The sequence below is a fragment of the Perognathus longimembris genome, chromosome 3, assembly GCF_023159225.1.
Source record: "Perognathus longimembris pacificus isolate PPM17 chromosome 3, ASM2315922v1, whole genome shotgun sequence".
Classification (NCBI taxonomy): domain Eukaryota; kingdom Metazoa; phylum Chordata; class Mammalia; order Rodentia; family Heteromyidae; genus Perognathus; species Perognathus longimembris.
In genome coordinates this window covers 116,485,369-116,508,722 of record NC_063163.1, presented here as the reverse complement: position 1 = coordinate 116,508,722, position 23,354 = coordinate 116,485,369, and the positions used below count along the sequence as shown (strand labels likewise).

Here is a 23,354-nt window from a genome sequence, read left to right as displayed (position 1 = left end):
GAACAGAGAATTTAGGTGGATCTGAAAGGAAGACTTTGCTGCCCTGATACATATTACTAAAGCCAATAAACTTTTCCAAGTCTCAGAATGGGAAAATGCGATTGCTAAAAATAGGGATACTGTTCCCCTAGAACCATTAGCACTTTATAGTTACTTAATTCCAAAGGAGAAGGGAGCTAAAGCCATTTCCTGTAGGAATAAAAAGGAAAAGATTTAAAGCTCTATTACATTGCCTTCCCAGGTATAAAACCTAAAAAACAGAAGTGCTCAATAAGCAGAGGTGGAAAAATGACCCAGTTCCAGATTAACCATAAACTCCCATACCACCCTTTTTCAGCACTTTGGTTTCCATTTTTCCCAGGACAGAAAACATACCACCCCCTGCCCATAGCTTTCTTGCTCCAAAAAGTAACACAGTATCCCAAGGTTAGTCTGCAAGTAACTGCACAGACATCTCACCCCAGTGCCTGTCAGGAGCTCATCCAAGGTCACCCAACTACTCGGTTGTGAACCAGTTGCCTTAACCTTTGAGGGGAATGGGGGTTTAGCCAGACTAGCAGACCAGAGGGATGGGTAGAGGTCAGGACTTCACAAGGCTGGGCTTCTAGACCTTGAGTGGAAGCCAAGCCAGTGACGGAAAGGAATGGCTTAGCCCTGGAAAAACCTGTGGGTTGCCCAGGAAGGTGGGTGGACCCAAGTGTGTGGGAGAAATGGGACCTGGTTATATTGTTGTTCTTGGACTGTGAATTTGGTTGATGTACAACAATATTCTGTAAACCTGATGTCTATGTATAAATAATGAGCATTAACACAGTAAAATATTCAACGAGAAGTCAATTAGGATTACATCTTTCCCTTCAAGAGTCTTATTTTATCTGTTCAGAGTGGAGCGGCTACAACACTGAGGCTTCCAGAGGCTCTCCGCAAGCAAGGCATCTGGTTGGACAGCAGGTGAGCACCAGGCTGCAAATCTGCACACATGAGCCTTAAGAAAATGGACTAGGGGCTGAGCCAAACCAAAGCAGGATGGCCTTAGAGCGACAGCAGCTTCCTAGATGTATTTGAAAACAAGATATTATAATTCCGAGACCAAACTAAACAAAATCTTCTCTACAATCTGCCTCCCCCAAAAGGACTGCAAGATGAGGGGGAAACAATGTTTCTGCGTTATATACATATTTTCATTTACGAACAGCTGAATACAGACTTTCTATACACACATTACCTATAGAATAAAAATGTACATGGCATGAGTATATATCACTGTATAAATATAGAGTTTTAGAAATCTCCAACCCGCGCTTCCTGCTCACATCAGTTCCTCCTCTTCTTCCTGATCAGACAGGTCGGTCATTTAAGAGTTGGACAAAAGGGACAAGTGTCATTTGTGTTGGTCTGGGCCCAGAATTTAATACACTGGAAAGAGAGAGAGAGAGAGAGAGAGAGAGATACCTCAGGTTTATCTGGGAAGATGAAGGGAAGGATGGACAGATGACAACTAAGCTTCACAAGGTCTAATTCTGAAGCACTCTGACTAGGGAGACTAGCAGAGCTATTTCAATGGCTCTTACTCCCAAAGAATCTCTACAACAGGTGAACTGGTTCTTCTCATGAGGACCAAGAACACTCAGCTAGTCAGGGTGCTCAGGAAGCTGCTTTTGTGGAGTAATGTGGCTTGCCTCCTCATGATCATCTGGCCTAAGATGAGTTTCACTTAATATCTTTTACTCCAAAGTCTTATTCAGGGCTTTAACAAGAATTTAGGTATCAGTTCAGTTTCTACTCTTGGAATAACAAAATGAACAAATCAAAATCATTACAGAACAATCACCCTTGCTGCTGAGGAACTTGCCTCTGCCTAGCAACACACAGAATAGGACCGACCAGAGTTAGTGAAGACATCTCACAGGTGGTCCTTCAAGCTGTTGTGTTAATGGAGTTGCTGATCTCATAGTCAAGCTCCTTATCCACTCCTCTCAGCTAAACCAATTCTCCTGACAGTGTATATTCAAAACAACCGCTACACATGGAGAGCTCTCTCTTATTGGCAGCTTTCCAGTGCCCAAAAGGAACTGAGATGGAAAGAAGCGGATACTAGCTGCAGTATTCTGCATTCTGCTGATGTTCAAGCTACAATTTACTGAAAACCTTGTGATGTTACTGATGAGAAAACCAAGCCAGTAAAATGCTCAAGAGAAATGATCTCAGCTGTTGGAAAAGAATAGGAAACGAGGGGTCCATAATACCCACCTCCTTGTGCAATACATGAGTACATGCCATGGGGTGCAGCTCACTGGGCTGGACAAGTTTCTGGCACATCAGACACAGCTTACAGGTGGCGGGAGCCTGCAGAAGAGAGAAGTGGTTGGCCACAAGGTCACCTTGCCTTTATGCCCATGACTCCATCTGTTATTTCCATGTAGACAGAAGGGTCTTACACCAAAGCAAAGAAAAGTCAAAATATAGATTCTTGCCTGAAGTATTTGTATACTCCCAAGATGGCTGCCAACAATGCAGCTGAGTGATGGTTTCCTCCTGCACGCTACCTGTAAACCCGCGCCTTCCTCACCCTGAGCTGCTGCATACCCTAGTATGCAGAGAAAGAGTCATACCTGTGAAGACCTTCCAGAATATGAAACCTGGGCAGAGGGCAAGAACATCGGGGTACTGATTTGGGTCAGGGGGGCAGGATACAAGGCCCGGATCCGACCAAGTGGCTGTGGATAAAAATAATTTAGAGTAAGAGAAGTCTGAGTAACACGGCATGCAGCAAAAAGACATCATTTTCTTCCAACTCCAGCAAAGCAAGAAAGTGGACTAGAAACCCCAGCGATGATGCTTCTGCCACCCCAGCTTCTCTGGAGTCTGCCTCTCGGCCTCTCAAGTGGCAGGCTGCTTGTCTCACCTGAGTACCTGCTGCTGCCCGCTCATGCTCTGCCAGCCGCGCAGCTACCAGCTGGATCAGTTCCTCCATCGTCAGGCCAGCCATCGTGGTGCGTGCTGTCTTGATCTGCTGAAGAATGTTGGTCAGCTGGGCCCTAAGAAAGAAAAAATGTTGAGGGAGGAGACTCCACACTCCGTCCATGGGAAATAGCCATGAAAATCATGAATGAATCCTTACACCCACTTACTTATTGCACTGTGGGAACCGTGTCAGCAGCTTCTCCAGGATCTTCTCCAGTTTGTCTACTGGTTGGGGCCTGGGAGTTTCAGTAGAGGCCTTAACACCGCCCAGGCCTGGGGGAGGCGGGATGGAGGCGGCAGGAGGCATGTGTGGGCCGTGGGGGCTGACAAGGGAACCCAGACCAGGGCTATTTCTCCCATGGGAGCCAGGAAGGGGTGGGGAAGGCTGGTTGGACTGTGACAGGGTAGGATTCAGGATTGGGAAAGACAAGGAACGAGGATCTGCACTGGGCATAACCATGGGCATTGTGACCTGCCCAATGGAGAAGGGCATCCGAGGAGCCAGGGAGGGACTGGGTTGAAACACTTGAAGCATGAAGTCTGTCTGCAGAGGGGAAGAGTGGAAGGCGAGAGAGATAAAAACAAACTCTAGGAATCTAGAGCAAAATGAATGAGCAACTCTACACTAAACAAGAACAAACCCAATATCTTTATAAAAAGAAAAAGGTAGCAGGGCGCCAGTGGCTCAGGCCTGTAATCCTAGCTATTCGGGAAGCTGAGCTCTGAGGATCGTGAATAGAAGCCAATCAGGGCAGAAAAGTCCCCTGAGACTCTTTAACAATTAACCACTCAAAAACCAGAAGTGGCACTGTGGCTCAAAGTGGTAGGGCATTCGCCTTGAGCAAAAGAGCTCAGGGACAGTGCCCAGGCTGACTAGAAAAAAAGAAGAAAAAAAAAAAAGAAAGAAAAAGGAGAAGACTTTGGCTCTACCATCAACACAGAAAAGTAGAGTCCCCAAAGCCAACTCTCTTACCTCTGAGGGGGGCGGAGGCAAAGTGGGGGTGGGGATTTGAGGAAGGCTGCTTAGCTTGGCTCCATTCCTCACTAGCTGGATGTGACTATTAAATTGGTCCTAGACAAAAAAGCAAAAGAAAGAATCATCCTTCACTGTGAGTGAAGTGAGCCCCTAAGGAAGCATAATATCGACTCTCATAGAAACCCAGAACAGCAGGCAGACTCAAAGTGCAACACAAAGGCTGCCTCCCTAATGCCAGAAGAGCTGAAGAACAAACAAACACTGACTAATAGCTACCTGTCACTACACTTACACGGACATTCTTCTTCATCATCCGAACTCCATTCAGTCTTGTCTCCCACTCCTGTTTGGAACGAACTGTCTCCAATGTTGGAGGAGTTGACCTTTCAAGAAACCAACAGGAATTTATGCAATTAAAGAAAATCCCATTCCTGATTCTCTGAGATAGCAAAAGAGTTTCTGGGTAATTGGCCTTGAGAGAAGAGGTAGGAACAGGTGCAGGAGCAGCCTGGGAGTCTAAGCCATCTGTCTCATTAAACTCTACCATCTTTTAAGGGAAATATTGGAGAGAGAACTAACCCAGAGAGAAGGTTCTGTCTGCCCAAAAATGCCCCAGGGCTCATCTGAATTCCACAGCAGGAAAAGAAAAAGTGGCCACCTAAGACTCAAAACTCCAAGGCCTTTGTTATTTTGACAGCTTGACAGATCGTATATATATACATATGTGTGTATATGTATATATGTGTGTGTATATATATATATTTTTTATTTTATTTTATTTTATTTTTTTGCCAGTCCTGGGGCTTGAACTCAGGGTTTGAGCACTGTCTCTGGCTTCTTTTTGCTCAAGGCTAGCACTCTACCACTTGAGACACAGCGCCACCTCTGGCTCTTTATATATGGTGCTGAGGAATCGAACCCAGGGCTTCATGTATACAAGGCAAGCACTCTACCACTAGGCCATATTCCCAGCCCCTGACAGATTGTATTTATTCAAGTGACAGCAATATAATAAAAAGGGCAAAACTTTCTTTTAAAATTTATTTTGTGGGGCTGGGAATGTGGCTTAGTGGTAGAGTGCTTGTCTACCACACATGAAGCCCTGGGTTCAATTCCTCAGCACCACATAAACAGAAAAGCTGGAAATGGTGCAGTGGCTCAAGAGGTAGAGTGCTAGCCTTGAGCAAAAAGAAGCCAGGGACAGTGCGCAGGCCCTGAGTCCAAGCCCCAGGACCAAAAACAAATAAAGAAAATTTACTTTCTTATTAGCCTGCATTAGTTATACAGGGGTTTGGAGATTTCATTGTTACCTTTCCACATATTTCATTGAATTCAAATCAATCTCACTACCTCTACCACTCTCCCTGCTTATATTGTATTGTATTAAACTATACTGTACTATATTATATTGGCAATGTAGTTTATGCCTATAATCCTGGCTACTCAAAAGGCTCATATGTAGAGGACGGTGGCTGAAAGCCATCTGAGGCAAAAATCAGGCTCTGTCTCCAAAATAATAGCAAAACCAAACAAAAAGCACACTCTAAAAGGGAAGAATGAGGAAGTATAGAATGGAGTATTTGCTGAGCAATTACAAGTGCATAGACAGAAATGGCCTTAAAATTCTCATGAAGAGGGGCTGGGGATATAGCCTAGTGGCAAGAGTGCCTGCCTCGGATACACGAGGCCCTAGGTTCGATTCCCCAGCACCACATATACAGAAAACGGCCAGAAGCGGTGCTATGGCTCAAGTGGCAGAGTGCTAGCCTTGAGCGGGAAGAAGCCAGGGACAGTGCTCAGGCCCTGAGTCCAAGGCCCAGGACTGGCAAAAAAAAAAAAAAAAAAAAAAAAAATTCTCATGAAGATAGGGTGCCAGGATTGCTGGCATAGGGATTCAAACACCTAAACAACAAGTACAGTGGCAATGTGGCTCTAAGTGGTAGAGCACTAGCCTTGAGCAAAAAGAGCTCAGGGACAGTACCCAGGCCCTGAATTCAAGCCCCACTACCGATAAAAAAATAAAATTAATTAATTAATACAGCGTTAGAATGAGAAGATACTTACTTGAGGTAAGTAAGATGAAGCTCTGCTTCTTTTTCTGCTTCTTCTAGTTTCAATACCAGCAATTCTTTCCGACTCTCTAGTGATAAGATCTAAGGAAATCACACAGACACACACACACACACACCTCTTATTAATTTTACATACACAAACCACCTAGATAGTTAAATGTTTATCAGCTGTTTAGTACTATACCCAAAGTGTACCATCTGGGAGCCCCAAAATAAGGCTTTCAGGATGTCAGTTTTTCTCACCTCCGCTTTCCAGGCTCGTTCTGTCTCTTCCATAATGTTACGATTAATTTCACCATCCTGATTCTTCAGTCTATCCAGTTCCATTTCCCACACTTCTCTGTAGGATAAGAAATCAAAAACAGGCTGAGTGCAGGTGAAGATTAAAACAATGAATTCTCTAGAAGGTGACTTAGCCAAGGTTTTTGTGGTCGAACAGCACATGAACTAGTCAGATGCTGGTGGCTCACATCTGTGATCTTCACTTTTTAGGAAGCTGAAATCTAAGAATTACACCCAGCCTGGGCAATAGAGTCCATGAGACTCTTATCTCTGATTAACCACCAAAAAGCTGGAAGTAGAACTGTGGTTCAAGTGGTACAGTGCTTTGAGTAAAACAGCTCAGAGACAGTGTTCAGGCCTTGAGTTCAAACCTAAGGACTGGCACAAATAGTAACAGCATCAAACAACACAAGTTCTTTAATACCAAAACAGTACATACACCAAAACTGTTATCAATCACCATTTGCATTCATTCAACCAGATGGAAGCGAAATCAGAGACACACTGTATAAAAAGTACACATCAAGGGGCTGGGGATATAGCCTAGTGGCAAGAGTGCCTGCCTCGGATACACGAGGCCCTAGGTTCGATTCCCCAGCACCACATATACAGAAAACGGCCAGAAGCGGCGCTGTGGCTCAAGTGGCAGAGTGCTAGCCTTGAGCGGGAAGAAGCCAGGGACAGTGCTCAGGCCCTGAGTTCAAGGCCCAGGACTGGCCAAAAAAAAAAAAAAAAAAAGTACACATCAAGCTCGGCACCAGTAGCTCACACCTATAATCCTAGCTACTCAAGACACTGAGCTCTGAGGATTGCGGTTTGAAGCCAGCCCAGGCAGGAAAGTCCCTAAGACTCTTCTCTCCAATTAACTACCAGAAAACCGGACGTGACACTGTGGCTCAAAGTGGTAGAGCAAAAAAAACTCAGAGACAGTGCCTAGGGCCTGAGTTCAAGCCCCACAAAAGTACACATTAAAAGGAACAAGAATAAAATCACAAGCCCATCTCCCCAGTGCCTACTCTTTAGGAGCTCTGCTAAGCACCACATGGACACGTCCGGGAATGTGCGTCATCCTCCCCACACAGACCATGAAGACAATGCAGAGACCGTGCCGCTGTAGGGCTGTCAATGCTTGGCACAGTGTACTGTTCTGCAGTACTCTACACCACCGCTGGGACTGACTCATCTCCTTATCACACAGTGTGAGACTAGATTCTCAACAGAACAAATGACTGCCCGGTAGGTCTTCTCCCCAATGTTCTCCTCATAGGAAGCTTCCAGTTAGTTACTTTTCTCAGACTTGAAAGGTGATTCAGCAAATAGCTCACTACTCGTAACTTCACTCTCTCACACTTTTGCAGAAGCCAAGATTTTCTCAATAAACATGCATGTTAGAGAATTTGAGTAAAACCAATACAATATTCAAAGCTAATTTCCAAGCAGCTTATTGTAAGAAATCTGGGAATCCGACCAAATTCTAGGCCCACCTGGGTCTTCCCGCAGCACCCAGATGATCCTCTCATGAATAACTTACAATGTTACTTTCTAAAATTGCTTTTGGTGCTGAATAACATACATCTTATAATCATTCAAAATATTCTCATGGCCTAAGTTGTTTTAAAACTTTGGGTTATAAAGCTAGTGAAATAGGTGCTGGATGCCTATCAAATTGGTTTGTTTTCAGGGACTTGCCCTTGTTAAGCAGGAGCTTTGCTGTTTAAGCCACACACCTAGTTACAGTAGTTCTTTGTCCAATAGTATCTTGCATTTTTGCCTGGGCTAGCCTGGACTGTGATTCTCCTCTTTGTGCTTCCTGCATAGCTGGGAGGACAGGTGTGTACCAAGCCCAGGTTTTATTTGTTGAAAGAGGGGTCTCGTTAACTTTTAGACCAGGCTGGCTTTGAATCTGAGCCTCCTAATCTCTGCCTCCATAGAATTATAGGATCCTACCAAGCCTGGCTCGAAATGTTGATCGTAATTGGAACCCAACAATTAAATGATATAATTTCTTCTTTAATATTATTTTTATTAGCATACATTAATAGCACAGAGATTTCATTGTGATCTTTCCATAGATGCATGTAGTATACTCTGAACAAATTTACCTCCTCTATTATATTCCTACCCCAGCTTCTGCAAACACAAAGAGAAAGTGAGATTATGAAAACAGTTGAAACTTTTTTTTTTCCTTGCCAGTCCTCGCGCTTGAACTCAGGGCCCGAGCACTGTCCCTGGCTTTTTTTTTTTTTTTGGCTTTTTTTTTTTTCCTTAAGGCTAGCACTCTGCCACTTGAGCCACAGCGCCACTTCTGGCCATTTTCTATATATGTGGTGCTGGGGAATTGAACCCAGGGCTTCATGTATAGGAGGCAGGTACTTTACCACTAGGCCATATTCTCAGCCCCCAGTTAAAACTTTTTGTTTCGTGCCATTCCCAGGGACATGAACTCAGCGCCTGGGTGCTGTCCCTGAGTTTTTTCACTCAAGGCTAGCACTCCACCACTTGAGCCACAACCTCACTCTGGCTTTTTGGTAGTTAACTAGAGGTAAGATTTTCACAAACTTTCCTGCCCAGGCTGTCTTTGAATCTCGATCTTCAGATCTCAGCCTCCTGAGTAGTAGGAATACAGGCATGAGCCAATGGTACCCAGCTTGAAACTTTTCTTATAACATAAGATGCTGAGAATACTTGAGTGCTTGCTTTATTAACACAAACTACATTAAAAGCACAGAAACTAGCTGGCCACTGATAACTCATGCCTGTAATCCTAACTGTTCAGGAGGGTGATATCTGAGGACCACAGTTCACAGCCAGCACAAGCAGTAAAGTTTATGAAACTCTTATCTCAACTGGCCACCGAAAAGCCAAAGCAGAGCTGTGGCTCAAGTGGTAGAGTGCCAGCCTTCAACAGACAAAGCTATGGGATAGTGCCCAGGTCCTGAGTTCAAGCTTCAGTATTGACATGACAAAAAAAAAAAAAGAGAGAGAGAGAGAGAGAAAGAAGAGAAACTAGACTGGTGGCATACCCCTGTAATCTCTGCACTGGGGAGGTTGAGATAAGAGAACCACAAGTTCCATTCCAGCCTTGGATAGTGAAGCAAGCACAAATACAAGTGGGACTGGGGGGCTGGGGATATGGCCTAGTGGCAAGAGTGCCTGCCTCATATACATGAGGCCCTGGGTTCGATTCCCCAGCACCACATATACAGAAAATGGCCAGAAGTGGCGCTGTGGCTCAAGTGGCAGAGTGCTAGCCTTGAGCAAAAAGAAGCCAGGGACAGTGCTCAGGCCCTGAGTCCAAGCCCCAGGACTGGCCAAAAAAAAAACAAGTGGGACTGGCCCATTATGCACATGTGTGTACATGTGTGTACATGTGTGTAAGGGTTTATTCTTTTTTTTTTTGGCCGGTCCTGGGGGCTTGGAGTCAGGGCCTGAGCACTGTCCCTTGGCTTCTTTTTCATCAAGGCTAGCACTCTACCTCTTGAGCCACAGCGCCACTTCCAACTTTTTCTGTGCATGTGGTGCTGAGGAATCGAACCCAGGGCTTCATGCATGCTAAGCAAGAATTCTACCACTAAGCCACATTCCCAGCCCCAGAGTTTTATTGTTAACAGCATCATTACATTACCTTCTGCCTTTCTCACAAAGCTTCTCAATTTCAGCTTTCAGATCCTGCTCCTTCTGCAAAAACTCCTTCTTTTCTTTCTCTATTTTCTTCTTTGTTTCTTCCCGCTTTATGGTCACATCCTGAATAGCCTTCAGTATCTCCTGTAGCCCACACAATTATAGTCATACACAAAGAAGGAAACAAATTAGTTCTTTTTTCTTTCTTTCTTTTTTTTTTTTTTTTTTTTTTGGTCAGTCCTGGAGCTTGGACTCAGGGCCTGAGCACTGTCCCTGGCTTCTTTTTGCTCAAGGCTAGCACTCTACCACTTGAGACACAGTGCCACGTCTGGCTATTTTCTACATATGTGGTGCTAGGGAATCAAACCCAGGGAGGGCTTCATGTATAGGAGGCAAGCACTCTTGCCACTAGGCCATATTCCCAGCCCCAAATTAGTTCTTTTGATCTGAAAGTCTTTTCTCTCCCTCTTCCCCTCCCCCACCCTTTTTTGTGGTGCTAGGGTTCAAACCAAGTTCTTACACATGTTAGGTCTTAAATTCACTATGTCGCCCAGGCTGGCCCCAAACTCTCAATCCTCCTGCCTCTACCTTCTGAATGCTGGAATTACAGGCCTGGGCCTGACAATACTAATTATCAGTAATTTTTCCAAAAGGTCATCCACAAATCATATTCTTCCCAAATAACATCTGAAGTTCACTTTACCTCACCCCTAACAACTCACTTTATATATAGTTTATTTATAGTTTCTGAGATTTCTGTCTTGCTTAAAATGACCCCTTACAATATGAAGTTTTAAATATTCTAATTTACCATTTATTTATTTATTTCCAGTCCTGGGCCTTGGACTCAGGGCCTGAGCACTGTCCCTGGCTTCTCTTTGCTCAAGGCTAGCACTCTGCCACTTGAGCCACAGTGCTACTTCTGGTCGTTTTCTATATATGTGATGGTGGGGAATTGAACCCAGGGCTTCATGTATATGAGGCAAGCACTCTTGCCACTAAGCCATATTCCCAGCCTCTAATTTACTTTTTTTTTTTTTTTTTTGCCAGTCCTGGGCCTTGGACTCAGGGCCTGAGCACTGTCCCTGGCTTCTTTTTGCTCAAGGCTAGCGCTCTGCCACTTGAGCCACAGCGCCACTTCTGGCCATTTTCTATATATGTGGTGCTGGGGAATTGAACGCAGGGCTTCAGGTATACGAGGCAAGCGCTCTTGCCACTAGGCCATATTCCCAGCCCCTCTAATTTACATTTTTATATGCAGATTTTTAATCCACTTGGAACAATATTTTTACATGTGAGGTAGGAGAGTAAGCAAGAATTTCCCAGGTGGTTAATTATAAGTAAATTAGTTTTTTCTTTCTTTCTTTCTTTTTTTTTTTGTTCATTTGTTTTTTGGCCAGTCCTGGGGGCTTGGACTCAAGGCCTGAGCACTGTCCCTGGCTTCATTTTGTTCAAGGCTAGCACTCTTCCACTTGAGCCATAGAACCACTTGTGGCCTTTTCTATATATGCAGTGATGAGGAATCGAACCCAGAGCTTCATGTATATGAGGCAAGCACTCTTGCCATTAGGCCATATTCCTAGCCTATAAATCAGTTTTTTCTACATGAGCAAAACAGGAGTAAGACTTTAGACAAGAGGGCTTCAAAGCTTTATATCCTTAAGCTGGGCATGGTAGTACATGCCTGTAATCTAGTACTCAGGAGCCTAAAGCAGGAGAATTCAAGCCTAGCTTGGGCCACACAGCTAGAACCTGTACAACAGCAACAAGAATCATTAAAAAGTAAATACTGAGCCTTCTAAGGAAATGGAAGGACTTGGAAAAAATTATACTAAGTGAAGTGAGCCAGACCCAAAGAAACATGGACTCTATGGCCTCCCTTATTGGGAATAATTAGTACAGGTTTAGGCAAGCCATAGCAGAGCATCACAAGGCCCAATAGCTATACCCTTAGAAACACATAAGATGATGCTAATTGAAATGAACTCCATGTTATGGAAACAAGTGATATATCACAGTTGTAACTACTTTCAACGTCCTATGTGTATGTGTAGTTTCTATTATTGATAATGTTTTGTATCACCTTCCTATGTTTGTGCCTACACTATCTCTGTAATCTTATCTGAGTATATTGGAAACCGTGTTTACTGGTATTGGAAGTAGGAAATTCAAAGGGAATACCAAATTCGAGAGACACAGGGTAAAAAAAGAGAAATAACTACAAAAGCAATACTTGCAAAACTGTTTGGTGTAAGTGAACTGAACACCTGGGGGGGGGAGGGAAAGGGGGGGAGGGAGGGGGGCATGAGGGACAAGGCAACAAACAGTACAAGAAATGTATCCAATGCCCAACGTATGATACTGTAACCTCTCTGTACGTCAGTTTGATAATAAAAATTTGAGGAAAAAAAAAAAAAAAACCTTTTACAAAGAGGAAAAAAAAAAAAAGTAAATACTGAGCTGGGCACATATAACACACATATGAGTCACTCTACCACTATGGGTTCAGGCCTATAATCACAGCTATTCAGGAGGCTGAGATCTGAGGATTGTGGTTCTAAGCCAGCCCGGGCAGGAAAGTCTGAGACTCTTATTTCTTATTTCCTTCCTTCCTTTTTTTTTTTTTTTTGGCCAGCCCTGCGGCTTGGACTCAGGGCCTGAGCACTGTCCCTGGCTTCTCTTTGCTCAAGGATAGCACTCTGCCACTTGAGTCACAGTGCCACTTCTGGCTGTTTTCTATATATGTGGTGCTGGGGAATCGAACCCAGGGCTTCATGTATAGGAGGCAAACACTCTTGCCACTAGGCCATATTCCCAGCCCCTGAGACTCTTATTTCCAATTAATCACCAGAAAACCAAACTAGTGCTGCACTCAAAGTAGTATAGAGCTAGCATTGAGCAAAACAAACAAACAACTCAGGGACAGCGCCTAGGACCTGAGTTCAAGCCCCATGACTCACCAAAAAAAAAAACAGTAAATACTGATTTACTGATTCTCTTTCTCTATTGACTTAGATATACAAAAAGGCTGATATTATTTAGTGACAACTTGATTTTTTTTCTTTTGCTGTGCTAAGAATCAAACCCATGGCCTGAGTTTTATCCTCATATGAACAATTTAACTATAAGAAAAATACCTGGTGATTCTTCATTTCCTCTTCTCTCCTTTGCTGCAGTTGCTTTAGTTGCACTTGGAGCTGATTCTCCACCTGTCTCTGCTTATCCAGGACTTCCTGATACCGCTCCTTCAACAGAGTTCTCTCTGTCATCATTTTGTCCTATTGGAACAGCACAAGAAAAGCTTATTTCCCAATTTAATAACAAGAAACAATGACCCAGTGGCTGTCAAGAACGTTATAACGAGCTGGACAGTGGTGACTCACACCTATAATCCTAGCTACAAGGGAGGCTGCTATCTGAAGCCTGTAATTCAAAACTAGAATGAGCAGGAAAGTTTGTGAGGCTCTTATCTCCAATTAATCAGCAAAAAGCCAGAAGTGGAGCTGTGGCTCAAGTGGTAGAATGACAGTGCCCAGGCTCTGAGTTCAAGCCCTACCACAGCCACATATACTTGCACACACATGCATGTGAACACACACTCATACACACATCAAGCAAATAAAACATGAAGATCCTATCACTACATTGTCTTATACTAACCATATGTAGCTATCTAACTTGAAATTAATTTAAGTATGATAAAATGACAAAAATCCAGGCCCCAGTAGCCCCCTTTAAGTGTTCAAAAGCCCTATGTGACTAGTGGTTATCATCCCCGACCGCACAGACAAAAACCATTCCTGTAACTGCAAAGTCCTACTATATGACACTGTTCTAAAGCAGGGCTGGCAACCTACAGAATATAAGACAAACCCTCTACTGGACAGCCACTGCCTGTCTTTATTGCTGTTGTTGTTTGTGTTTGCTGTTTATTATTATTTTTTGTTTTTCTTGCCAGTCCTGGGGCCTTGGACTCAGGACCTGAGCACTATCCCTGGATTCTTTTTGCTCAAGGCTAGCACTCTGCCACTTGAGCCACAGTGCCACGTCTGGCCGTTTTCTGTATATGTGGTGCTGAGGAATCGAACCCATGGCTTCATGTATACAAGGCAAGCACTCTTGCCACTAGGCCATATCCCCAGCCCTGTTTGCTGTTTAGTATATGAAGCCTTAGGCCTTGCATTCACTCAGTTTGCACATCAGGTCCCCAGACCTCTTCGGTAGATCTGACAAAGTATCGCTTCCTCTTACCCTTCTGAGCAGGGGTTAGCGCGTGCTTTCTGTTAGCTTCTGTGGGCTCAGTGCCCTTGGTATAACTGGTCCATTCAGCTGTTATAGTTGGAAAGACCCTGTAAACCAGTGGGTGTGGCTGTGTTCCAGTAAGACTGTCATTAACAAAACAGTAGGGCTGGATGTGGCTCAGTGGCACAGCACTTGCCGAGTATACCCAAAGACCTGGGCTCAATTTCTAGCACCACAAAAAAAAAAAAAAAAAAAAAATACAACTACATATGCATGGCATAAGACAATCTGTGGAGAGGTTTAAACTGAGAACACTGGGCTGGGAATATGGCCTAGTGGGAAGAGTGCTTGACTCGTATATATGAAGCCTTGGGTTCGATTCCCCAGCACCACATATATAGAAAACGGCCAGAAGTGGTGCTGTGGCTCAAGTGGCAGAGTGCTAGCCTTGAGCAAAAAGAAGCCAGGGACAGTGCTCAGGCCCTGAGTCCAAGGCCCAGGACTGGAAAAAAAAAAAAAAAAAACAATAACCCAAGAGCATTAAATGGAGTTTGTTCATCAGTAGATTCCTATTTTCAAAGAAAAGGAAGGTTCTAGAAAATGGAAAATTTTACCATATTATGATCATAAAAATAAGCTCTCAAGATGATTTAGCTTTGGGATAAGCTAGTCTTCAGTGCACGCACCGAAATGTGACCATGGCTACCCACACAGCTGTTTCCTCAGCTCACAGCTCTGCAGGGATCCTCAATGTGGAGTCCGTGGAGAGCCCTCAGGGTCTCTGAGATTCATGTAGGAGTGCGTATGCGTGCATGCATGCGTGCCTGTGTACGTGTGTATGTGTATGCATGCGCACACATGTTTATTTCACTGAGGTAAGAATTCAGTTTTCAAGATTCTGAAAGAAGACCTGCACTTAAGAAAAGTTAAAAGGTAGGGCGGGGGATATGGCCTAGTGGCAAGAGTGCCTGACTCATATACATGAGGCCCTGGGTTCGATTCCCCAGCACCACATATACAGAAAATGGCCAGAAGTGGCGCTGTGGCTCAAGTGGCAGAGTGCTAGCCTTGAGCAAAAAGTAGCCAGGGACAGTGCTCAGGCCCTGAGTCCAAGCCCCAGGACTGGCAAAAAAAAAAAAAAGAAAAGTTAAAAGTTTGAGAGGCAGTCACTCAAGCCAGTAATTAAGAGGATTCTTTTCCTTTTAACCACAAGTTTCCCTTTGCTTCCTCATGGCACATCCCTTGTCCAGGATACATGTTTAGAACAGCACAGAAGGGGGAAAGTATGCACATCATGGAAAGAAGTCTATTAGTACACATACAATAGCACATACTATTAGCACACAGGAACAGACAACTTAAAGGCATACAGTAAATCACTTAATCTGCTGTTACTTTGTTCCTAGTACCAGAAGTAACAGTTTGAATTGCAGGAAGTTGGCTAATTAACCTTAAATATATGAAAAGGAGAGAAAATAAACAAGTCTAGGGATATTGCTGAGTGGTAGAGCTCTTTTCAAGCAAGAAAGGGAGGGACGGAGAAAGGAACAGAAGAACATGGTGTCAAGGCTCAGGCCTAAAATCCCAACACTTATGAGACAGAGGCAGAAGGATAGAGTTCAAGGTTCTAGCTTGAGCTATTAAATATTAAGATCCTACCTAAAGATAAATAAGGATTGGGATATGACTCAAATGATAGAATGTTTGCCTAGAAAGTGTGAGGCTCTGAGTTCAAACCCCAGTACTCCCAAAGGAAAAAAAGAGCTACACAGGAACTACATTTCTTTATACTGTCACCAAGCTTAACACCCACCTGAGCAGGAAAAGTCCATAGGACTCTTTATCTTTAATAAACCCCCCCCCCTGCAAAAAATAAGTCAGAAGGAGAGCTGTGGCTCAAGTGGCAGAGAAAAGAAGTTCAGGAACAGCACCCAGGCCCTGAATTCAAACCCCAGGACTGATACAAAAACAAAACAAAACACTGACACTAGGAGGAAGATACCAGAATGACAGGATAAAAGACTGAGGGGGAAAAAAAAAAACATGAAGAATGGTAAAAACATGGGCAGAGAAGGGTGCAGGTGGCTCACACCTGTAATCCTAAACTACTCAGGAGGCAGAGATCTGAGGATTGCAGTTCAAAGCCAGCCCAGGCAGGAAAGTCCTTGAGACTCTTATCTCCAATAAAGCACTCCGAAAAAACTGAAAGTGGCACTGTGGCTCAAGTGGTAGAGCACTAGCCTTGAGCTGACAGCCTTGAGCTGGGCCTGGGACGGCACCCAAGCCCAGAATTCAAGCCCCACAACTGACAAAACAACAAACAAAACATGTGCAGCTATTTCACTGCAAGGCTCAGACCTGATAGAGAGTGGGTCTCTGTGGGAGGGATGGAGGGTAGTGGGCATCTGTGGGAGGGATTTGGGGTGGTGGGTATCTACGGGAAGGATGTGGGGTAGTGAGTGTCTGTGGAAGGCAGGAAGTCTGTGTTTCTGAAGTCAGCAAGTAGAAGGCAATGGACCATCCATGAGGGATTTTTTTTTTTTTTTGCCAGTCCTGGAGCTTGAAATCAGGGTTGAGCCTCCCTGTTCTCAAGGCTAGTGCTCTACCACTTGAGCCAGAGCACCACTTCCAGTTTTTTCTAAGTGGTCTCATGGCTTTTCTGCCCCCGGCTGGCTTTGAAGCACATTCCTCAGATCTTAGATCCTAATAGCAAGGATTACAGTGTAAGCATAAGGGATTTTATAAAACATTCCTACATCTTTTCTAACTTTGATTATAACAGTGACACTTTACTTACCAAATTCTTTTCAATATCTTGATCTGTGTTTACTTCGGAATCAGCCGTCTTAAAGTCAGTCTATAAAGGAAAAAATAGATTATAGGCGTGAGCCTCATTGCCAGGCTTATTCTATCTATACTTTCACTTAAAAATCTACCACAAGCAACTAACATGCTACTTTTTTGCTTTTTTCCTTTACCAACTTCACTGCAAGTGAAGCAAGGCACTGTGGCAAATGGACACCAGTATCTGTCTTTATACCAATCATTCAGCCCACAATAAACCTAAGACCCAACACTTGGCTGAAAGCCTCAAATCAGAGACCTGTCCCCAACAACCTACTGTTCCCATACCTCTTCCTATGACAGAGCTCTGCAACTAGAAGGCACAATGTACTAAGAGGTGGGTCAGGGAATTAAGATGTGAGGACAAGTTTTGACTGCAGTTAGAACTGACACCGGGCTGGGAATGTGGCTTAATGTAGGAGTACTTGCACAGCATGCATGAAACCCTAGGTTTAATTCCTCAGTACCACATAAACAGAAAAGGCTGGACGTGGCACTGTGGCTTCAAGTGGTAGGTAGAGTACTAGTATTGAGCAAAATAAAGCTCAGGGATAGTGCCCAGGCCCTGAATTCAAGTCCCAGGACTAGCAAAAAAAAAAAAAAAAAAGAATTGACACCTGGCTGGTGACTTATTTCTACAACACCAGAATGAAGTCATTGCACGGCAAATGTATGAAAGCAGCACAATGGTTGCAGTCATGAAACAGGACAGTATGCAGAAGTATTGCCTGACCTCAATGTCCCCCCAATTCCATTCTAATAGTAGAAACTTGATGCTCAACCTGCACAGCGATGTTCTGAGAAAGCTTCAGGGAAGAGCTGTCCTGATCATCCTCCGGCTCCACTCGGACTCCTTCAACCCCATTTGCCGGAGGCACTCCAGGTCGGAAATCCAAGCCTGTGTCCTTGCTAGCTTCCTTTAGGATGGAGCCTTGTGGGGATTTCTCTTCGGAACAATTCCTGGAGGCAAGCTGCTTTGCATGGCCCCCTGCCTTAAGGGACCGAGCGACCGGATGGAGGCTCTCCTGGAGGCTCATGTCCCCTTCCTCTCCTGCTGTGGTGGCCAAGTCCTTCAAATCAGACTGAGAGCCACTGCCAGAGAGACAAAGGGCCGTGGCTACCGAGTTCTCTCCTAAGGCCTCCGGGTGGGCTGCTGCAGGGTCGCCCGCAGATGAGCCAGGATTCTGCTCGGGGTGATCCACACGCACATTCCTGTTATTCTCCTTCGTGATCATTTGGCTACTTATACTCGATGGTGGCGAGTTCTTCTGCTTCTGCACAGGGTCTTTGGGACTGGGGAAAACACAAGATGAAATTGATTACACAACTTGTGGGGAGGATGGGAGGGAGAAACAGAGAGCGAGGGAAGGGATGGCATTGTCCAAAAAGAAATGTAGTCTTCACCTAACATATGTAACTTTTATTTATTTTTTTTTTTGCCAGTCCTGGGGCTTAAACTCAGGGCCTGGCCACTGTCCCCGAGCTTCTTTTGCTCAAGGCTAGCACCCTACCACTTCTGGCCTTTTCTGTTTATGTGGTACTGAGGGATTGAACCCAGGCTTCATGCATGCTAGGCAAGCACTCTACCACTAAGCCACATTCCCAGCCTGATTCATGTAACTTTAACCCCTCTGTACATCACCTTTATAATAACAATTTGAAAAATTTTATATATAAAATATAAGGTAAAACATTTCTGAGCTGGGGAGGTATAGTTCAGCAGAAGGGCTGCCTGGTATGCATGGGGCACCACAAAAAAAAAAAGGTTTCTCGCTTTGCCCAGGATGAACTACACAACAAACTAACTTTTCACAGACGAATACAACTGGTCTACATAAACCTTCTCAATCACCAGAATGAACATGTTTCTATCCAACATCCCATCTCCATCCCATAAGCAGGGAATCCAGCTTAGTGAGTGACAGTCTATGGGAAAGTGTCTCAACATAAATGACCCTGAAGACCCAAAGAAATTTGAGGGCCAATTTGAAGAACATATTGATAAAAAATAGAACGATGCTAGTCAGAATGTGATTATAAGTAATAATTTATTTACACATATTTCATGAATAAAGTATTAACTTAGGCATACTGTTTTTTGTTTGTTTCTCTTTTTGGTTGACCTGGAGCTTGAATTCAGGGCCTGGGTACTGTTTCTGATGCTAGTGCTCTACCCCATAGGCCACAGCTCCACTTCTGGCTTTTTTGATGCTTAATTGGAGTTAAGAATTTCACAGATCTTCCTGTTCCGACTAGCTTCAAACTGCCATCCTCAGATCTCAGCCTCCTGAGTAGCTAGGGTTACCAGTATGAGCAACCAGCACCTGGCTAGGAATATTTTTTTTTTTTTTTTTTTTTTTTGCCAGTCTTGGGCCTTGGACTCAGGGCCCTGAGCACTGTCCCTGGCTTCTTTTTGCTCAAGGCTAGCACTCTGCCACATGAGCCACAGCACCACTTCTGACCTTTTCTATATATGTGGTGCTGGGGAAATCGAACCCAGGGCTTCATGTATATGAGACAAGCACTCTTGCCACTGGGCCGTATTCCCAACAGGAATATTGTTTTTATTTTTGTAATTCACAAAAGTAATTGCCCTTCAAACTCATTATACAAGTATTTGACCACAACTACTTTTCAGGACTCAACAGTTTGCCAGAGCATAGCATCACCTCAAGCTGTCAAACGCACCATTCTGAATCCAAATAGAAGTTGTCAATAGAATATTTTTCCTAAGTTGGGTGCTTATGCCTGTAATCCTAGCTATTCGGGAGGCTGAGATATGAGGCTCATGGTTCAAAGCCAGCCTGGGCAGGAAAGTCCGTGAGACTCTCATCTCCAATTAACCACCAGAAAACTAGCAGTGGCACTGTGGCTCAAGTGGTAGAGTACTACTAGACTTGAGCTGAAGAGCACAGGGACAGTACCCAGGCTCAGAGTTCAAGCCCCACAACCAAGACAACAACAACACAACAAAAAGACATTCACAAGTGATATTTACAATGATATCCAATATTGACAAAAGTCTTTCACTCAGGAGTTTAATCCACGTTAAATTTCTTTTCTCTCCACTTTCTAACACTGTTTGAGGCTTCAGGTTAATGTGCCTCTTTACTCAACAATATTTGTTCAAAATAAAACAATTGCCGGGCGCCGGTGGCTCACACTGTAATCCTAGCTACACAGAGGCTGAAGCTGAGGATGGTGGTTTGAAACCAGACAAGCAGATAAGCCCATGAAATTCTTATCTCCAACTAGCCACCAAAAAGCTGGAAGTGAGACGGTAACTCAAGTGAGAGAAGCACTAGCATTGGGGAAAAAGAAAAGCAACAAAACAGGCTAATGGAGAGCTCCTCAGTCCTGCGTTCAAGCCCCTGCACAGGCGCGGCATGTGTGTGCAGGCATGCACACACACGCGCACACACACACACACACGCAAAGAACAAAATGCATACATTGAGCAATAGATCATATAAATAAAAATATAGATATATATCTAACTGTGTGATAAGTATGAATTTCATAAGTAAACACAGGTTAAATGAACATACAAGTCTATGTTGGTGAGGAAATATTTGCATGGACTGATCGCTATAGTCTAACAGTTTTATCCAATAGATACAAAGCATGTATCAAATGCTGTGTTGGGTACCAGCATTACAAAGCCAAGTCAGGCACTCCTGTCCTTCAAAAAGCTTAACCTAAACTGAGTGCTGGCGGCTCACTCCCGTAAGCCTAGTTAGTCAGGAAGCTGAGATGTGAGGATCGTGGTTTGAAGCCAGCCCCAGAAAGAAAGTAAAAAGCCAGAAGTGGAGCTGTGGCTCAAGTGATAGAGCATTATCCTTGAGGGAAAAGGGTAAGCGCCCAGACCCTGAGTTCAAGCCTTAGCCCCAGCACACACATACAAAAATCTCAAGCTACTATAGCGCCCTTACAACCACAAAGAGGAAAGATGAGCTACAGAGTCCCATCTGAAAGCCCTTTCTCTAAAAAAGACTTTCCCAGCACGCGCCCACACATTACCTTAGAGCATCGGGGAGCCCTTCGTCTGACTTGGAAGCACATAGACTAGAAGAGGATTCTGGAGGACTGGTGGCATTGGCCCCAAGTCCAGCTACTTCAGAAGCCGCCATGGCGCGCTGTACCTTCAGAAACAAATGACAGGGTACAAGTTTCAAAAGTTTAAAATAAATATATCGGCCCCCAACCAGCGTCAACACAACAGGATTCTTCCAAATAAGTACAAAGAAATACTCATTTAATACACAAAGAGCATTCTAAGGGATGGTATTAAAAGAGCTACTGCCTGCAATTAAGACCAGGGGGGCACCAAACCTCAGGAGTCCTATATCTTTTTTTTTAAATAGGAGTCTATGCAAACCTTGTTTTCTCTTTTGGCAGAAATACAATCAGTTAAAATAGATGATTGCTGGGAGTTTGAGGCTCATGCCTGAATTCCTGGTATTCAGAAGGTGGGATCTGAAGATGCTGGTTTTGAAGCCAGCCGGGGCAGGAAAGTCCATGAAACTCTTATCATCAGTTAAAAAAGGCAGATGTGGAGGTGTGCATCAAATGGTAGAGCACTTGAGTTAAAAAGCTAAGGGAAAGCACCCAGGTCTTGATGTCAAGCCCTGGTACCAGCACAAAAATAAAATAGACAATAAATTGCTGAGGCTCTTCCAAAGAGTTCATATACCTACCATGTCTACTACCATTTATAAATGATGAACTGTTGATCCGGTATCAATAATGTCTTATGCCTTACGCGGCTTTGTGGCTGCTACACGCAAGGCATTTTCCATCAGTTTAAGTGAAGCTTTTCTGAAGGTTTTGTGAGAACAAGCAATACCATATTGAGCAATCCCCAGCGTCTTTTATCCATCAGTGTAATGATACCCACAGCCTGGGCAAAGTACAGGCTCTTTCTGGGCTACTACAGTGGTGCAAGAAAGGATAAGACTTGGTAATCTAGCAGGATATTGAGACGCTAAAAATACATGGTAAGGGAACCCAGGTATCTTTACTATTATTATAATTATATCAAACATCCCTTTTGCTGCAAGACAAACCCCATAGCCTTCTATGGTGACATGGGAAAAGAAACAAAACACAAAAAACAAAAAGCCTTGGGCGCTGGGCTAGGTTCCCATTGTTATTTTGATAACATCACAGGGATAGCGTCAACTTTGAAAGATGCACAAAACAGACGGGGAGCGGCGGCGGTGTCAACCCTGAAGACACGGCCTCAGTTTCCCTCACTATACAAAACACCCGGACAAAAAAAATCGAATAGACGACCCCCCACCATCACCACCATCACCACCACCATCACCATCGACTGCTTTCACAGATGCCAGCGTTCTGCCCCGGCCAAGCCCAGTGCCCGGGTCCCCGGTGCCCGTCAACAAAACCGCAGGACGAGGGTCCCAGGCGCCCGGCCGCGGGCGAGGGGCGAGGGCCGAGGGGCGGGGGCTGAGCCCTAGCGGGCCGCAGGCGCCGGCGCGCCCCGGGGAGCCCCGCCACCCCGCGGGGGGGACCCCCAGAGAGGCCGGCGGCGGCGCGGGGACAGCCGGGGGACAATGGGGCAGGCCGCGCCGAGGGTCGCGACCACCCCCCACGGGGACCCCCGCCTCGCCCGCCCTCCGCCTCCCCCCTCGGGGCCCCGCGCACTCCCTAGGCCAGGCTCCCCGCCCCCACGACCCCCGCCTCGGGCCCTGCAGCCCCCCCCCCCGCTCCACGCTCCCACACGCCCGCCGCCTCAGGCCCTCACGACCCCCGCCACGACCCCCGCCTCGGCACCCGCAGCCCCGGCGCGCTCCCCCCCCCTCCCCATCCCCACCCCCGCGCCCGGCGCGCCGCCCCACCCCACACACACCTCCCGCGCCGCGCCGCGCCGCGCCGCGCCCCCCGAGGACGCACCTGAGCGGGCGGAGCGGGGGGGAGGGGGACGGCCGGCCGCGGGGGGAGGGGTCGAGCGCGGCCCGCGCGCGCGACACCGCCCACTTCCGGCGGCACGAGCGGAGGGGGCGGGGCTCCGGGGGCGACAGGAGAGGCCGCGGCGGCCGCGCGCCGCCCCCGACGGCGCCCCCTGGCGGCGATGGCGGACTCCGCCTCCACCCCCCCACCCCCCCCCCGGGATGCCGCGCGAGATCCCAGGAGATCCGGGACCCGGGCTCCGGGGGGAGCGGGGACGCCAGGTGACCCGCGGGACCGGGGCCGAGCCGGAGGCCGGAGCCGCTCCGGGAAGGGCACGGCGATCCGAGGGGGAAGAAGACCGAGCCACCAGGCGCGCCGAGATGCGCTTCCCCGGGGCCGCCGTGAGGAAGCAGCGCCCGCCGCCGAGGGCTCCGCTGGCC

General features: G+C 45.8%; 1 protein-coding gene across 2 annotated transcripts; it reads right to left on the bottom strand.

Moving 5' to 3' along the window:
• Window positions 1-814: 814 nt before the first annotated feature.
• On the bottom strand, window positions 815-23,136 carry Rnf214 (ring finger protein 214). Of its 2 annotated transcripts, none has more exons than XM_048343903.1 (15): window positions 22,874-23,136; window positions 21,022-21,143; window positions 17,784-18,294; window positions 16,955-17,014; window positions 13,053-13,193; window positions 9,920-10,059; window positions 6,256-6,352; window positions 6,005-6,093; window positions 4,233-4,323; window positions 3,938-4,036; window positions 3,132-3,508; window positions 2,906-3,038; window positions 2,613-2,717; window positions 2,251-2,346; window positions 815-1,416 (listed from the first exon to the last, which is right to left on the bottom strand). In XM_048343903.1, the coding sequence occupies exons 2-15, from the start codon at window positions 21,129-21,131 to the stop codon at window positions 1,351-1,353; spliced, it is 2,115 nt and encodes a 704-aa protein (XP_048199860.1). In that variant the 5' UTR covers window positions 21,132-21,143; window positions 22,874-23,136; the 3' UTR covers window positions 815-1,350. The 2 variants fall into 2 exon arrangements, with proteins under 2 accessions (XP_048199860.1, XP_048199861.1); XM_048343904.1 differs by having other exon boundaries at window positions 22,918-23,136.
• Between the last annotated feature and the right edge of the window lie 218 nt (window positions 23,137-23,354).

Coding starts and splice junctions, on each gene's coding strand:
- Rnf214 (XM_048343903.1), bottom strand. CDS start 21,131: ATGGCGGCTTCTGAAGTAGCTGGACTTGGGGCCAATGCCACCAGTCCT. Junction 10,060..13,052: donor AGGAAATGAAGAATCACCAG/GTATTTTTCTTA, acceptor TGTGGGCTACAG/GAGATACTGAAGGCTATTCA. Junction 4,324..6,004: donor CTTCATCTTACTTACCTCAA/GTAAGTATCTTC, acceptor GTTTCTTGAAAG/GTCAACTCCTCCAACATTGG.